The 18,663-nt window shown below is 34.5% G+C and overlaps 1 protein-coding gene across 1 annotated transcript; it reads right to left on the bottom strand.

Moving 5' to 3' along the window:
- Positions 1-17,073: 17,073 nt before the first annotated feature.
- On the bottom strand, positions 17,074-18,463 carry LOC129940525 (histone H1-like). The gene has a single exon (XM_056048889.1). The coding sequence runs from the start codon at positions 18,330-18,332 to the stop codon at positions 17,100-17,102; it is 1,233 nt and encodes a 410-aa protein (XP_055904864.1). The 5' UTR covers positions 18,333-18,463; the 3' UTR covers positions 17,074-17,099.
- Between the last annotated feature and the right edge of the window lie 200 nt (positions 18,464-18,663).

The raw sequence follows: 18,663 nt of genomic DNA, 5'->3' as shown, positions 1-18,663 counted from the left end.
GGATGCTGCTTCTTCGTTAGCCATGAAAGAAGTCTACAAATGTTAATCCTCAGAATTATGTATTACTAACTTTTGCTCTTGGTATTAATCGGAATTGCTGAACCAACCTGTAAACCCGATTAATACCAAAGCCAAAAGTTAGTAATACACATCTCTAAGGACTGCTATAATTTGCAGGTATTGAAGAATCCTGGCAACAGATGTGATATTCTTCAATAAATAAACTCACTGCCGAGTGGCACTTTGTATTACTACAAGCCACATTTCAAACTATCCTACCTGCTGTGGAGATAAACCGTCCAGGGGGGTGGTAAACTGGAAGAGGTAAACCGGCAGAGGTAAACAGTCACGTACCGGCGAATATTGCGTAGGGATCATGAATCATCATGTAAGCCTCTACATTCACCAAAGGTTTCCGTTTGAATTGGAGTAGTGCTTTGGAGCGCCATAGGTCTTTATATTTCGAAGTGAACGCTACAGATAGCTGAGTTTGTGCAGTCAAATTTCGATTAAAGGAAGAAATTAAAATATACCTGCTTCCAGTAAGGGGGTGCAACGTGTCATACCGCCTCGCCGGCCGTGATATCCGTGTGTGACTTTTTTGTATGGGATTTTTAGAAGTCCAAAGTGTGTAAATAAAAAGCGGGACTTAAAATGCTAAAAGCCTTATTTCGACCACATTCTACCATCATTTCAACGGTCATGATAAAGAGAGTTTATACAACATTTTTGTAACGTTTGCGTCAATGTATAGAAAATCAGGTCCGTCATTTGACGTTAATTTTAATATCCACTAGCTTTAGAATTATTCAAGTATGCATTTTTAAGATCAATTAGAAATCCAGAACTTTTTCAAATACTTTATCTGTATTTTTCTTTAGCACCCCGTATAATATTTTACATTACAAAAATAATTTTTAAAAAAGCTCGTTTTGACATTTGGCATTTTCTTTTCCAGAAGTTACTTAAGAATATTCTATTGACAATATTTAAGATGTAAGAATTCAAGAACTTTTTCTAAGATGTATTTTGAATGTTAATGTCATTAAATATAGTGATCATTTTATGACAGCTGCTTAGTGCAGCTTGTCGGTGTTCGGTGGTCAGTGGTGGATGCAAAAATCATAAATTGTAGTCCAGCGACCATTTTCATCAATAAGATGCACAATAGTTCGTCAATATGATGAAAGATTTAACTGATCTCGTACATTATTCATCAATGTGGACGAAAAAAAAGTCTCTTAAATTTTCCATCATTTTGACAATACAGGTTTCATAAATATAATTAACGTTTTTGTAAAAAAAAATGGTTATAACATTGATGAATTTATTCATCAGTATTTTGTAATTTTCATCAATTTTATGTCGATCGAATTTTCTTTCTGTGTACTCCCATACTGCTTTAAACAGGCCAGCTGTATTGGCACTAAGTGAAACCCAAGTGGGTGAGGATTCCAATCCCACTGAATTCTTTATTCAAGGGTATAACTTGGTGCCATTATTATTTTCCCATGATGGAGAGATTGCATTTGAAGAAGTAGAATACGATGTTCATAGGGAGGCAGATCATAGGGATCTTCCCAAGAAAGAACTTTTAGGGCAAAGCGAATAAAATTATGTTGAATTGATTCAATACGTTTTCTATGAATTTCGTAATAGGGAGTCCATACCTGCGAAGCATATTCAAGATAAGGATGAACATGGCAATTATACAAAAAAAGGGTAACATAGGGATCATTGAACTCCTTTGCCCAGCGTTTTATAAAACCAAGCATAGAACTTGCCTTATTAACAATAAAATTAATGTGATGTGTAAACTCTAAGTTGGACCAGAAATGTACACCTAAATCTTTAAATGTGGAGACACGACAGAGTTGTTGCTGTGATATACAGTAATCAAATACGTTACTGATTAGTTTTTTTATTGAAAGTTATAGTCTGGCATTTTAAAGGGTTGAGTAAAAGATTATTTTTCCCACACCAAAATGTGAAACTGTCAATGTCGGCTTGTAAAAGAATACGATCACGGTTGGACTCTATTATTTTGAAAATCTTCGTTACATCGTTAATAGACAGTATAAACAGAAAAGGGCCAAGATGGCTTCCCTGGGGAACACCAGATTGAGCAACAAAAGGTTCAGAATGACAATTTCTAAATTTTACCTCGTAGGATCTGTTTTCAAGGTATGACTTAATCCAAGTTAAGAAAAATGGTGGAAAACCAAGAGCCTTAAGTTTAAATAAAATAATTCCGTGGCTAAGTTGGTCAAAGGCTTTAGAAAAGTCAGTGTATACAAAGTCAACTTCATAACCTTGTTCTGAAACGTTTGAACATATGTTTGAGAATGTAAGGAGATTAGTAACGGTTGATCTTTTTTTCACAAAACCATATTGCTGTTCTCAAATGATATTTTTACTAAAATATGCTACGCTTTCACAAACAACTTGTTCAAAACTTTGCAATGGGCCTGTAGTTGCTTATATCCGACTTGTTACCTTTCTTGAAAATTGGTGTTAGAAATGACTTCTTCCATATACTGGAAAATTTGCAAGTTTGAAAGTTTGAATAAAAACGTAAGGGGCTCAACTACACTTTTTTAGTACTATCGGGGGAATACCATCAGGACCGGCTGAGCAGTCATAATTCAACGCAGATAAAAGATCAAGGACCGTACTCTGTAGCACAGGTATGTGACTACAGCTAGTTTGCGAAAAAGTGTAAAGATTATGAAAATATACTTCATCAACTTCTTGAGGGCTATTAACAAATGACTCACGGAAATTCGTTGCGAAAGCTTTACAGATATCAAAAGTTTTATCTAATGATAGGTTCTTGTAAGTGAAGTTAACTGGAAAGTCATCTGATTTTTTCTTTGAGTTTACAAAATTCCAAATTTGTTTAGGATTCTCTTTCAAAGAGGTGCCCATATCAGTAACATAACAAGTATATACAAAATTAGAAAGAGGTTTAAATTGGTTAAAGAGTTCAACATAAAAAGAGAAGTTGACAGGAGACAGAGTTTTGAGATACGTTTTCCATGCCTTATTTCTTTTGTTACGCAATAAACGCAATTCTTTCGTCTACCAAGGATGGCTAAAGTTTGTATTTCTTGATTTCTTTATCGGTACATTTTTTTCAAAACAATAATTAAGGATCCTATAAAAAGTTGAAACTGCTTCGTCAATGTTAGAAAATGCTTGTGAATCAGCAATTCCAGAAATGGTTAAATCTTCAGACAACTGCTGGAAATTGGCTCTTCTGAAATCAAAATTATATAAGCAATCAAAAGAATTACTGTGATTAGTAAGATGATTACTTAAGTCAAAAAAAAATGTCCAAAGGGGGGTGATATTTGTTAATATTAGTAATTCCTGATCTAGATTCTAGAACAAGAGTACTAATAGCCTCAGAAGAAAAGACTAAATCGAGAATTCGATTTTTTGAGTTTTTAATACAACTTGCTTGCAGTAAGTCAGTAAGAAGGACTTTATCGAAAAGAGATAGTTCCATTTGTGAAGAAGAAGGATAGGCTTCAAGGCAGGATTCATCTTCGGATGGAATCCAGTCAATGTGTGGCAAATTATTCGTGTCAGAGCTGGACAAATTTATAAGATAGTCTAATGCCAATGAGGGATCGTTATAAACAGACTCCAAACTTTTTGGAGGAATGTAAACGTTAAAAATGAAATAAGTCTTAGTCTGTACCATTATCTTTACACATACCAGTTCAATTGATAATACAAATGGAAAAGATACAGAAGAAGAGAAATATGTATTTTTGACCGCTATGAGAACACCTCCACCTAAATCCTTTGCATTACCAACATGACGATCGTTTCTGTAAACTTCGAACTCTTGACTAAAAAGTTTTGTGTCGGAAAAGTTTGAATCAAGCCACGTTTCTGTCAAAACGAATACGTCGTGTGGAAATGATTGGGAGTTGAGAAAAATGTCAGTAGTCTTGCTACGAAGTCCCCATACGTTTTGGTAGAAGAGCGCAAGCCTGTTAAGTTTTTTAATTTGTTTTTCAATGAAACACCCTGTTTTTGACTTTGAGTAAATTCTTTGACTAAAGTCTCTGCGGGCCATATATTTAGGTTGCAAATAGAATCAAAGTAAGTGGGATTCGTTATTAATTTAAAAAAGCGAACAAAGCTTTTTGGTTTACTGATCTTAGTACACCTGATAGATGAGCTGGAAGGTATGCTCTTGGTAGATACTAAGTGGGAGGTTATATCTTCTGGTGTAGTAACTGGGTCCAGACGAGATATAAAAATTATTTTTGGTTTCGAGACAGCTTTGATTGGGATGACGTTGTTTATTACAGTTCCTGTAACAGTGTCACTATTGGAAGCTAAATCTGAGGCAACAATTTGAGATATATTGGGAGTTCCGGTGGGATCTGTAGGTATTGGGGTGATGTTGACTTTTGTTCTTTTTGATGGTAGGGTAGAATTTCTAGCAAGTTCAGAGTTTTCTCGGCTTCTTTTCTTAGACTTTTTCTTTTGTTTCTCAGGTACACTTTCTGCGTTATGATGATGGATTTTCAGTTTTATAAAATATTCATCAATATGATTATTAATTTCATCAATATGATGAATGTGTAAGAATCATTCATAAATACGATGATTGCATTCATACATTTCATGTATAAAATTATAAATTACGAATTCACCAATTTGATGAACGAAATGTTTCAAAATCACACATAAATATGATGAATACGTTCGTATTCTTCAATATGATGCACTAATTTTAAAAAAATATTCATACATATTATGAATGTGTTCGTCAATATGATGATAAAAGCCTTTATAATGTTAAAAAATCATTAATATTATGAAAACATTCGTCAATGTGATGAAGCTTAATGTGATGACTTACTTCCAAGTATGTTGAATTCTCTCCAATTCCATAAATGTAAAGAAATCAGTTGTCAATGACGAACCAAATGTGAGTCATAGATATGATTATTTAAATGTGACAAATGTCATAAATGTTAAGAAATCATTCATGAATATGATAATCGCATTCTTCATAATGATAAGAAATAATATAAACTTAAGTTCATCATAAACATGAAAAGTTTTGATAAATTGATGATTTTCTTAAATCTTAAAATCCGGTGGTTTATTTTTACTTACTATATTAACCGACTTCTCATACTTTAATACTTTCGAATATCTTTAGAATGTACCAATTTAAAGATTCTTCACACTATCCTCGCAGTTGTGAAACTTGAAACATAAGGTGTGAGAAATGTGTTTAGTCTACTAAATAAGATATTTATTTAAATTTTTGACAGCAGATAAGTGCTTGTAGATTCTGCCATTATTTGAAACTCTAATCTGTAATGACTTCAACGTAGATATAAGTTCATTTAATAAATACCATAACTTTATTCTTCGCTCGGTATAGCAGCGCTGTAAAAGTATAGTTACTTATTTTCAACACAATACACTTATACCAACCATAACCTACGACATTTTCTATAATGTTCGTTCACAGCACTTAAAGCCATTAACTAAGTTAAATGTAACCAAAGCATCGCATTAAGTTTTCCCATAACTTAATTTTCGCTCAACAATCTTCCATATACATTTTACACATATCTACATGTATGTAAAATGTTTATATACATAAGTTTACACGATACCACACTGACTATACTTTCTGATCATTATGTTACAACTTTCCAACTGCGCTGCTTCAAGAGAAAAGTAAAATTCCTGAATGAACCCTCCTAACTCGCTATACCTTGCATGTGTATTGTATGTATGAATTTGCAATGAACGTACCCGCTACCCTATATTTTCTAGAGTATTCCTAATTTCATTTCACAGGTTGGAAAAACTTAACTATGCGAAAGGGAAACTTTAGTTCCCCTATTGTGGAAGGCTTCGGTATGAAAGTCAGGAAAAAGGCCAATACATCTTCTTTGTTCAGGGTCACATTTGATGTAAATTCAAATTAGATCTTAATATGGGCTCAAAATTGGATGAGGGCGCCAACTTGTGTTTATTTTAAGAACATATTTTTTTCTTTTCCTTTAAACAAATTATAGTTCAATACATTTTTCAGATATATTAAAACAATTATGTACTTAAAGAATGAGTTCTACTAACTGGTTTAATATTGGCAATATACCTGAGACATTTAACTCACAAATTTTAGTTCTTTACAAACGTCAAAATCGTAACTTTAAAGAAAAGACATTAAGCCCTATGCACACTTGATCAATATTATATGGAATTATTTTGTGACAAGCAATTAAAGTTTTTTACTATAAATTCTTTAAATACATTTTATTACTTGTCAAAATATTTGCTGTAACTTTCAACATTGTCAGAAATAGTGACAGCTAACTCCGAAACGGTGATTTTTTAACCTTTGACAGGTAAGAAATCGTTTTTATAATAAAGGGTTTATTCAATTGGCGTTGGCACCTTGTGGCGGACATTTTATTTTGGTGACATCTGTCAAATCTTTTTTGGCGTTGGCAGATTTTGGCACATTGTGGCGGACATTTTATTTTGGTTACATCTGTCAAATCTTTTGTTTATTATTTAGTTGTTTATGCCAAAGCATCATAGCAAGTTACACCATTGAACAGCCCGTTCAAATGATAAAACTTTAGTATAAAAATGAGTGTTCGTGAACGCAAACGTTGTGGTCCATTTTACGGTAGACGTTGTGGCCTTTCACAGTCGACTCTTTAAAGTTTGGTGGCCAAATTTGAGACGACCAGTTCAGGAAACAATCAGCAAGATCGGCCGATGACATCGCTGCCACCGCGGTCCGTGAAAATGTACAGCAGCACACCAGGCAGTATTTTCCTTGCCATGCACAAGAATTGGGCCTTTCGCAGATTTCAACTGTTTGGTGTGGATTTTGGGTTGGCGGCGGCGTAATGAGTCCGTACTTTTTTGAAAACATCGTTAATAAGGCGGTCACCTTTCACAGCAAGCGCTACACACCGATAATAATTAATTTCTTATGGCCCAAATTGAACCATATGGATCTAGAGGATATGTGAATCCAGCAGGACAGCGCTACGTGCCTACGCTACGCTACTATTGAAAAACCCTATAAATTTAATGTGTGTTATACTTACAATTTCAAATTTTATGTTTAAGCATTGTCTAATTTTGGCACTCCTGTCAAACTCGCTGCTTTATCAAAGTCAGAAAAGATCTCACCGATGTTTCTGATGACAAGGCGATGCATTCTTCAAAATATTTCTGCGGAATTGTGCAAAACTGAAGCGTCAACATTACAGGCACAGTTTTCCAAAGGTCCTAGGTCTAGTTACACGGATACAACGGTGATATTGACACCATTGGAAGATCAAAGTGTGATGCCAGTGGAGCGTTTTTGATATGGGTTAAGTGTTCAATTAGGGTAAGTCCAAGTTTATGCTGTCATCAAGGCATTGAAAGGCAACGACGTCTTGGGCAAAACATCACCATGTACAGATATTTCTTGGATGTAGTTAAGGGCTTTGTCTTCCTATGTAGGTACCGCTAAAAATTCAGATAACGACTCCAGCGCTGAAATCCAACGGAGAAAAACTCTTGCGAATCGCTGCTTCTTTTAACTTAAAAGGCAATTGAGGACTTTGAGGACTTTGAGTTTAGCTGAGGCTTAGATCTTGTGAAGGCAAGATGACAACGTCTTAAGATGCTTCGAAAGTAAAAATCTATCAAGGAACTGTACGGGTTGTACATTGGGACTGATTTAGTCAAAAGAATTCAAGTCCAATTACTTAGATGGATGAGTCATAAAGAGAACTAGCTGGAAAGGCATGTTGGTTGAATCCCAGGACTCGGACAGCAGCAAGTAAGTAAGTATAAAAAGTACTGAATTCCCAGATAAAAACACGCAGACACGAAGCTTTCTTAATAAATAAGTAAGGTGGAGCAATAGTCAGTTGAGAACTACAACTAGGGCCTATAGTGACTTACAACTTTTAACCATTCCTGTGTACTAGTAATGCCAGGGATGGAGCATTATGCCGAATCCGAAAGGCTTATTTGAGAAATTACCTTTCATGATAGAATTGCTCGTCAAGAAAGCAGTACCCGTGAAAAAATATTTAGATGGCACATTCAGGGATTGAATCCATGACCTCAAGCATAATAGTCCTGCGTATTAACTATCTCTTCACGGGTACTTCCTTCCCAACATTAAATAAAAATGTATTCCAAATGAGATCTTTTCGCAGTCAACAAGAAGCCACAGTCCAGCCATGTGTGTGACACGATTCCAAAGAGAAAGAAGAACCACAATTCAACCAACTACTCGTTGGAACTTTGTGGTTTGTTTTCGAGTGCACAAATCTTCAACAAGCAAATATCAACTGGAAATCTTTCTGTTATTTACTCGTACTTTTTTTTGCGTCGAAGTTTCTTGTGGTTTCGGCCAGGGCCAGTGTGATGGCTCTATGTGGGAGGTGTACCAGTACCAGTGCCTGTGATGCGTGCGAATGGGGATCCAAGATCCAACGAACAACGTCAGTAAATCCCAACGGTAGAGCACATCGAAGAGGGTGGATGGGATGTTCTCTTATAAACTGTCACCACATTTCCACCACTTTATTATTGTGCCTGCGTCATCCTTACAAAACTATAAGAGTTACAAGATTCTGTGTGTGCCGAACCAGCAGAGTGCTGGCGAATCCTTTGAGAAGAGTCCACAAGCATTCATGGTTCATGGTCGAAAACTCAAAAGAACGACGAAAAGGAAAGTTCGGATAACGAAAGGAAGTGGGTTTGGTAGACGAGAATATAGAGGACGAGTTTATAAGAAGGCCAAGCAGAGATGTGTCTTTACTTGTTTTCCCACAAAGCACAAGTAATTTAAAGTAATTTACCACCAAGTAGTGATGAAGAGCCAGTATCTCTGCTTGCCCTGGCCCTCTAGAAACAAGCATTCTTCTTCGAAGAAGCATTTAACATCCCAAATACGTATACCTGCATACGAACAGTAGCTTGGTACATGGCTCGACTTTATGGAAGCATAGCTGCCAGCAACAGAAAACAGAGTTACTCTCGAAGTTATTTACCTCAATCATTCCTGGTTTATTCGACAGGTAAAACTATTCCGTTGAGACCAAAGACGACAAAGAAGAATGACTTAAGTTCTAGAAACACTCTCTCGGCTCGGTGTGTTGTTGTTCAAGGGTCCATTGCCATCAGATCATCAGAGACAGAGTGAGGACAATATACGAGTATAGTAAAGTTGATGAAATTAAGTTTTGTGACTAGGAAAAGTGCAACTTCCTGCAAAGTCACGGCATATTCTTTGTTGCTCATCATTGCATCGCATCTCATCGCATCTTCTATGTGCCGAACTATAGTTTTGGAAAGGGGTTAATTATTTTACGTAAAACTTTTTTAGGTTAGGAAGGTAAATAAGTTTGAAAGCGTAATGGTTTCAAATCTTAATTCTTTTGTCGTTTAGAGTTACTTTTCAAATATTTTAAAAATTTAAAACATTAAAAACTTTGAAATGAGACATAAATTGACTTTCTTCTTGCAGTCAAACGTTTTTCAGGAGAAATCTATTCAACATAAAATGGCTAACCACTGAATCAAGTGACAGCTGTAAAAATAAAAACTTTAGGAAGGGAAAACAATATTATACAAATTTCCGAAACGATCACAGGTGATGACTGAAAAATGTCTACAATATTTTAAAATTTCAACGCGTTATCGTCTAATTGTGCATTCTTCAATTTTTAGTAATGGCGTAGTTTTTACTTATCAAAGGACGACAACTGCCCAAATAGTGGGCTATTCAAAATTAAAACTTTAAATAAAAACACCTTTTCTGCACAAATAAGAGCAGTGTTCTTAAGGAAAAAAGGTAATTTAAGTAAAAAATCTGGTTGTACATTGCACAGGTGAAATGTTCGACAGTCTGGCATACTACAGAGGACATTTTTTTCAGGCTCGCCTGTAACTAGTTTGACATGGTCTTGCACAATTTATTAAGGAACTATACCACGCGTTAGTTTACTTTTCTAAAAGCTACGAACTTGATTCAAACTTAAAGAATTATAAAGTAGGTGGTCAACCAAGTCCAATCCATCTGCTAAATATTTTTGAATTTATTTTAAGAAAATTAGACTTAATGTTCAGCAGTACCTGTGGCGTGATGGTTATATGCTTAACAATAGAAAGTTTGTTGTCAAAAGTGGCAATGTAACTTCCATCACAACATGGTCTTCAAAAATGGTCTTCAACAGAGACCGGCGAATTCGCCGATTCTCTTCAGAATTTACACCAGCGAAATGATAGGTAGTCTAACCAAAGCAATTTCGTACGACGACGATCTAATTGCGTACGAAACGGCTTGAAAGGTTGAGATTATTAGAATTCTCTTGCATCGCGATTTCGACAAGATTCAGCAATATTGACTCACGGGCAACGATTAACTATCAAAAGTTTAGTGAAGTACCTCGGTATCTGGTTAGATCAGTATTTATATTTCGACAGACATATAAATGCTGCTCTGACCAGGGCCAGAGGAGCCTTCGCTCTGACGAAACGGCAGTTTTTTAGCGGTCGGCTTGAGCCCAGAGTGAAGGTAATTTACTAAATGGCCCTCATACGGCCGATGATCGTTTATGGTTGCCCTGTGTGGTTCAACTTTGTCCCTTCCCAGATGGACAAGTTTCAGGTGTTCGAGCGGCAGTGTTTACGACGCTGTACCGGCTTATATCGAACAGCCGAATTTTCTTACGTGCATTACTATTCCAACGAGGTCCTATACAACGGGGCTCGAATCAACAGAATTGACAATTTCATGATAAAATTCGTTCTATCCAAACGGAAAGTATTTTTGCACGCTTGAGCGGATTCATTCCACCAGAGGCATTCATCTTTTTAGACAGATGCGGTCTGATACAGGATAGATTGGCAGTTCCGAACGGGTCCGAACTGATAGGGTGAAGGAGGAGAACCAGTTTTGTTGGCTTCAATCGGCACTTGGTAGTGGGTAGTCGGGATGGAGTTTTAAGCCTAGGCTTGCTTACATACGTATATACGTCTTGTTGCGCCAGTTAATTTTTTTTAAGACTTAAAGTTAAGTGTCGTAAACGGGAGAAATCCGATTTTTTCTAATAATTTCAAAAAGTATAAAAATATTTTACATTTCATGTGAAAAACTTTTTTTTCCAAAATTTCTTATTTTTGGAAAGGACAACCTAAGACTTGTTTGAAAAACAAAATTTTCAAATGAAGCTCGACATTCAGTATCTTCAAAAAATCATTGATCGTTATCGAAAATTTATCAGATATATTATTTGACATACTAGTCTTACATGACTTGGTTGGAAGCATGCACCAACTCATCTGCAAAATATGGTCGGAAGAAAGCATGCCCCAGGAGTGGAATTTCAGCATAGTGTGTCCGATACATAAGGAAGGGGACCCTCTAAATTGCGCCAACTACAGAGGCATCAGTCTCCTTAACATTGCATATAAGATCCTCTCTGCCGTATTATGTGTACGTCTGAAGCCGTTCGTCAACAACCTGATAGGTATTTATCTGAGTAACTTCTGACCAGGAAAGTCCACTATCGACCAAATATTCACAATAAGGCAGATCTTGGAAAAACCCAAAGAACTTCAAACCGAAATGCACCATCTCTTTATCGATTTTAAAGCTGCGTATGACAGCATCTATAGAGAAAAGCTGTACAGAGCAATGTCTAGTTTTGGCATCCCTGTCAAACTTATCCGGTTTGTGCAGAATGACGATGGAGAATACACGGTGCTCTATCAAGGTCAGAAAGGATCTGATGATGAATTTGATGTCATAAAAGGTTTTAGATAAGGCGATGTACTGTCATGCGACTCCTTCAACATCGTTCTGGAAAGAATTGTGCAAAACTCAACTGTCAACACTAGAGGCACAATCTTCCAAAGGTCCATCCAATTACTCGGATATGCAGATGATATTGACATAATTGGAAGATCAAAGCATGATGTAAGTGGAGCGTTTTTGAGCATTGCGACGCAAGCGAAGAAGATGGGTTTAGTGGTCAATGAGGGCAAGACCAAGTATATGCTGTCATCAGGTATAACTTTGAGGTAGAACTTTATAGAACTTTGTCAACCTAAGCACCGCTTTTAACACAGACAACGACACCAGCGCTGAAATCAAATGAAGAATAATTTTTGCAAATCCCTTCTTCTTTGGACTTAGAAGGCTCTTGAGAAATAAAGTCTTATCTCGAGCATCTAAAATCACCATCTATAAGACACTCTTCATCCCGGTTCTTATTTATGGCGCTGAGGCCTGGAACCTGTCAAAGAAAGATAAGAACGTCTTAGGATGCTTCGAGAGATTTTTGGTCCCGTATGCATAGATGGAGAATGGAGGAGAAGATATAACGTCGAAGTGTACGGGCAGTACAACGACATTGACCTAGTTAACAGAATTAAAATCCAACGGCTTAAATGGCTAGGTCATGGCGAATGGACATCAACGCTCCAGCCCGGAAGGTCTTCGAATCCAAGACCTCAACCAACTTGGTGTGCCAAACTGGAGACATGAAGGTTGAGGCCCAGGTCCTCCCCGGAATGTAGCACCACCTTAAGTAAGACTTGACACACGGTAAAATTTTAAGAAAATACTAATTAAACCCAATTTTCAACTCAAATATCTCGAAAATTAATGAATTTTAAAATTATAGCCCTTATAAGTAGCGAAACTAGCTTAAAAAATTGCAAATTCGATAACTTTGTATTATGAGTATCGATCGATACGCTTAAATTAAATTCTATCCAAAGGTCAAAACATTATCGAACTTGGTTATCACTAAATTATCATTAGCGAATGTTTGGTAATTTAACGGCTCGAAAGGTCAAATTCTATAAAATTAAAATATTCAGTGATAACCCTAGCGAATTCAAAGTTTTGCGTTTGTAAAAATGAGCGTTAAAAGAAAAAGGTATTTGCCAATAATTTTTATATTATTATAACAAAAAAAGTAAAATTATATTTTCAAGGACAAATGCAAATCAATTTGATGAAACGAATTCCGATATGGCTTGAGGCATAGGAATATTCGGTTCATCAAAAAATAACCAAAAAGAAAAGAAGAAAGAAACGTTTTGCAGAAGAAATATAGCAATTTGTGGACAGACTTCTAAGTCTGAACCAGGCAGTTAACCCACAAGAAATTTACTTTGGCACACATTCACAGGATTTACTTCCAACCGATGTGACGATTAATTCTGAAAAACTTCAAAAAGATATAAGTATCAACCTTGAGCCATGTGAAGCAGATCTTTTAGATGTATCTTTATCCTTTCTTCTCTCTTTCTGCCATAATCGTTATCTTTAAAAAACAAATCAACGTTCATTATCATTGTTTATTTAATAAACAAATCAGAAGATAAAAAAACAATCTGAGAAATACAATACTAATTGAAAGTTATAATTTGAAGTACCATTTGTTTTTTTTTTGTTCAATGAAATAATTTTGGCACCGTGAACTATTTTGGCGCCCGTGTTTTGTTGGAAAATCTATCAATGGTATAGTAGGATTTTACGTGAATAAAAAACACAACTACCGATAAAAGTTAAAGTAGCATCTTACTACGGATGGGTTTTTGACATTTATACAAGTCTCGAATGGATTTTATGTGTTTATAATTTTGGTACGAATGATATTGCACTTGTATCTCGATGGCTGTGTTCGTTGAGTAGTTTTGCATTTGAAATCATGTTCCATTGGGAAAAAATCAAACTGTCACTGTTGATATTATTTAGTTTTGTTTTGTTATATTTCCATCAAAAGCTTATCTCAGTTTATATTGAATAAATCTTTTTGCTGTTTCCACCGCAAATGAAGCTTTCAAAATGATTGAGTTTGACAGCACTTTCTAAAATGCAAATGGTTATTTGATGTTTCCTCTGAAGTGCAAGTTAGATAGTTTTATTCCAGTTAAACAATGAAGAACTGGATAGTTCAGCGCCATAGAAGAATATGCTACCTACTCCATGTACATTTTTTAAAAATTTGATTGAAACAAAACTATATATTTTGTACACAAACATGCAAATAAACAGACCATAATGCATTATCTTTAAAACCAACTCCTCCACACAGATTTTTCTTCGCAGCTTCAAGTTCGCGTCAACGCTACATGTTAATCTAGTAGTCTACGAACAAACCACCTTCTTTTTCGCAATTTCCAGATGATTTCTTACCATTTCTTTTTGAAAATTGTCCATTTTATTAGTTTTAGTTAGTTTTTTTTTTCTGAAATTAATTTAAGTTTTAATTTTCACAAAACTTTCTTTTATTTGTGTTTTTAATGTTGTGCAACGAAGAAAAATGTTTTTGACATCTAATAAAATTTTGAGAAAAATCGAATGGACAGTTTTTTTTAATAAAAAATAAAAATCCAAAAAAAAACATTACTCAAAATTGGTAAAAATTGAATATCGATTCAAATATCTTCAATCTTATTTTATATTATAAGAAATATTATTTTCAGTTTTTTTACAAAAAATTAAAAACCGGAAAAAATTAACAAAAGTTGGTAAAAAATGATTTTCGACTCAAATATCTTTTCAAAAATTTGAGATAATTGCTTCTTATTAATTTTTACTTATAAGAAACATTAGGACAAATTTTGAGAAAAATCGAATTGACAGTTTTCTTACAAAAAATTAAAAACCTAAAAATAAATTTATAAAAGTTGGTACAAATTTATTTTCGACTCAAATATCTTTTCAAAAATTTAAAATGTTGGCTTCAAACTAATTTTATCTTATGAGAAATATTGTTTTCAACATTCGATAAAATTTTGAAAAAAATCGAATTGAAAGTTTTTTTTACAAAAAATAAAACTCTAAGAAAAAAAACAATACTAAAACTTGGTAAAAATTTACTTTCGACTGAAATAGCCTATCAAAAATTAAAAATATTGGCTTCAAACTTATTTTATTTCATAGAAAATATTGTTTGCGATATTCAGTAATTTTTATATAAAAATCCAACAATCCGTTTTTTCATAAAAAAATAAAATCTACAAAAAATAGTACGCACATTTGATAAAAACTGATACGAGTACATACAGACAAACTTTTAAGCAAGACAAATCGACAGACGGGGTGGGAAGTTATCAGTGTGGGTCGCATCCCAGCCTCTTTTTTATTATAATAATTTTGTATTTAAAAATGCATCAAAGTGTGCTTACTGAAATACATAAAAAGGAAAGGTCTAGGACATTTAAAAATGCACATTATTATAACATAAATTGTTAATTTGGAAATCTTGGAGATGTGTTTAATGTATATCAGAATTTTTAAATTTACAAAAATAATATGTCGTGATTAATGTCGCAGACTAGGAGCCGAAGGAACGCTCTTTGTTTTTGAACTTACTAAAATCCTACGAACTACGAGACTTGATTTGTTTCGCTTTGGTTTGATAGAAGCGCCCTTCGACTCTGATAATGAATTTTCGGATTTAGCATTGACTGAATTTGAAAAATGCACAGTCTTGAGATTGCCTTCATCGGCGAATATATCTTTTTTAGTGACCAAAACCGATGATCTTGATTTGGGACTGTTTACAGCATTTTCTGGAGTATTGTGTATTGTGCTATTTACGTTTGATTTTTGAAGAGAGATTTTGGCACAATTATTATTATTTGGCGTAGTTTCTTCAATTTTAACTTTAAGAAATACATTTTCTTTATTATCCAAGTCTAGTATTTCGGTTTTATTACTTGGGTTATTAAAATCTAGTGAGTTTATTATTTCACTATCTGATTGCTTTTGAGGGGTCATCCCGAGCTCGGTTTTTATTTTAAAATCTTTTTCGTCTTCAAAAATTTCAATACTTGAAACTCTTACTTTGGCAATTTCTTGTGCTTGATTTTCTTCAACTATTGGTTCTGAAACAATTCTTGATACGTCATCATTTTTACCATCTTCCTTTTTGTGTGTGGATTTCCTTCATATCTTCCGTTTCTTGTTTGCAGAATAATAACATCGAGTCGAGCCATACGACTCCCTTATCGTTTGCCAACGACAGCAATTCCTGTTGAGTGAACATTAGCTTCTTTTCCAGATCTTTGTTTTGCTTTAATAGCTGCAGAATTCTTTCGTTGAGTTTTTCTTTATAGACTTTATCGGCGCTGCAAAATATTGTACTGCAAGTTTGCAGCTCCGTATGCATTGCCACATTCTCCCGCTTCAGACGACGAATTTCATGCTGACTCTCATTGAAGATCTTTTTCATTTAGAGATAGCTTTTCTTTAGGGGCATTATGTGTAACATAACACACCCTGCGGCCTGCATTTCATATAAAATATTAATAATTTAATTTTTTTTTCATTAAAGAATTTTATTTTAGTACAAAACTCAAAATTTGCTCAAACAGTATTGCAGCTTAAATCTTATTATCAAGGTCCAGTACAACAATTAAACTACAAAATTCAATCAATTTCTTTTTTTACAGAAGTTGAGAAAGTTTAAAGTTGATCCACTCTAGAGTTGAAAATCAAAAATTAAAAACGACGATTTTTAGTAAATAAAAATATGTACGATTCAAGAACAAAAATCAAAATCTCAATCTAAAACTTTTTAAAAAATATTTCATGAAGAAAATAATCAAAGAAGAACTATTTGTGTTGTTTAAACAGAGAAAACATGCTTAAGAAAACTATAGGCGTATAAGCATCCTTTTTAATGTTAAGGTTCCCTATTTAAGTTTCCGCAAACTTCCTAAGTTTTTGAGCTTTGTCTCCATTTTAATCAAGACACCAACATATTCAATTTCTTTGATGAATTAAGTGATTAAGATTCCGCCATCTGATAACATAGAACAACGTTAGCCAGGCCAGCTAGTGTCCACGTAATTTATGGGAATACATGTTTACAAATTCAAAGACTTCATTTACAAAACAAAAAGGAAACCCAGTTGTTTATTTTTCATAAGGTATTTTAAAATATAACAAACAAAAATAAATAGAAATTAATATTAAAATTTAAAAACAACTTATATCATAGCCTTTAATAAGTAGAAATTTAACATAAAATAATAGTTTGGCAACATTCGTTGCTCGTCTACTTTTTTGTTATCTTCGGCTTTACTGGGTTAACTAAAGTTGCAATTGATTTTCGCTTTTTTACACTTTTAACAACAGTTTTAGCTTTTGCCTTACTCTTGGGCTTTACAGGTGACTCTTCAGGTTCAGACGCAAAGCTGCCATCAGACTCGTTCAATTGATCCTCTATTGGTTTTTCAGATTTTAAAGGAATGTTATTATCACCTTCTTCTTCCTCCTCATCATCCTCCTCTTCTTCATCTTCTACCACTTTGCCTTCCTTTTTCTTTTCTTCTTTTTCTTCCTCTTCCTCTTCATCATCATCTTCGTCTTCCCCCTCGTCCTCATCTTCTGAGTCAAATGATTCCTCATCAGACTCTGCATCATTGCCAGTGGGTGGAAGTGTAAAACTAGAGGTTTGCTTGACTTTTATTTTAGGTGAAACTGTGGGTGAAGCCTCCGATTCTTTTTCATCGACCTTTGGTGGCACAGGTGGTTCCTCCTCCTTCTTATTCTTAGTTGCGGCTTTCTGCTTTGCTGGAGGAATGTTTTCTTTGCCAGTCTTTTTGATTGCAGTTTTAACATTCTTTTCAGTTGAAGTATTTTTTTTAGCTGTAGTTTTCCCAGCAGTTTCTGACTCTTGCTTCTTTGTAGGCTTTTTCTTAGGAACTGCGACTTCTTTAGCCATTTTTTGCTTCTCTGCAACAGCAGCTTTTACTTTTGGTACCGGGACTTTTACCTGTGCCTTGACCTTCGCCGCCGTCGTTGTCGCAGTTTTCTTTGTTGGCTGCACATCTTTTTTATTCGCTGGGTCAGCTTTTTTCTTTGACACGGCATCTTTTTTAGGCTTTGATGTTGATTCCTTGCCTTCTTTACTTTTTGTTTTAGGTTTCTTAACAACCCCTTCAGCATCTACCTTAGGTTTTTTTTTCTTAGGCTTAGGTTCACTCAATGCGGCTTTAGAGAATTTAAATGAACCAGTCAGACCCGTCCCTTTGGTTTGAACAAATTTCCCACTTTCAACGCTTTGTTTTATATACTTCTTAATTAACGTAGATGCTTTGTCAAGATCGATTAAATAAGTTGTAGATATAAATTTTTTGATTGCTGCTAGGGAAGACCCCGTACGCTCGTTCAAAGTTTTAATAGCATTATCGACCATTTTTTGAGTCGGGATTTTAGGCGGTTTAGTGGGATCACTACCCGCAGCGCTGGTGTTGGAAGATTTCTTAACTTTTGGTTCTTGAGACATTTTAAATAAAAGTAACAACGAAATACGAAATAAAAATACAAAACAAATTTAAAACAAAATAACTTAATTCTTATAAAACATTTAAAATAATTTGTTTAAGAAGTTTTTTCGCATTTATTAGAACTGTTAGATGCAGAAAGCTCTGCAAAGCCTTTTTGAAAATAAATGGTCTTTTTCGACCAATTAAACTTGGATAAAAGCTCCAAGCAGGGATGGTCCTCCTATGGTATACTATAAACTGTTATAAGTAATTTATATCATAATTAAATTTTAAATTCGAGGAAAAACGGAATATAAATTATAATAAGTAACATTTAATAAAGTTAGACTT

Source organism: Eupeodes corollae, chromosome 1, assembly GCF_945859685.1.
Source record: "Eupeodes corollae chromosome 1, idEupCoro1.1, whole genome shotgun sequence".
Classification (NCBI taxonomy): Eukaryota; Metazoa; Arthropoda; class Insecta; order Diptera; family Syrphidae; genus Eupeodes; species Eupeodes corollae.
Note: the sequence above shows the minus strand (reverse complement) of the source record. Positions and strands in the feature narration are given on the sequence as shown.

Coding starts and splice junctions, on each gene's coding strand:
- LOC129940525 (XM_056048889.1), bottom strand. CDS start 18,332: ATGTCTCAAGAACCAAAAGTTAAGAAATCTTCCAACACCAGCGCTGCG.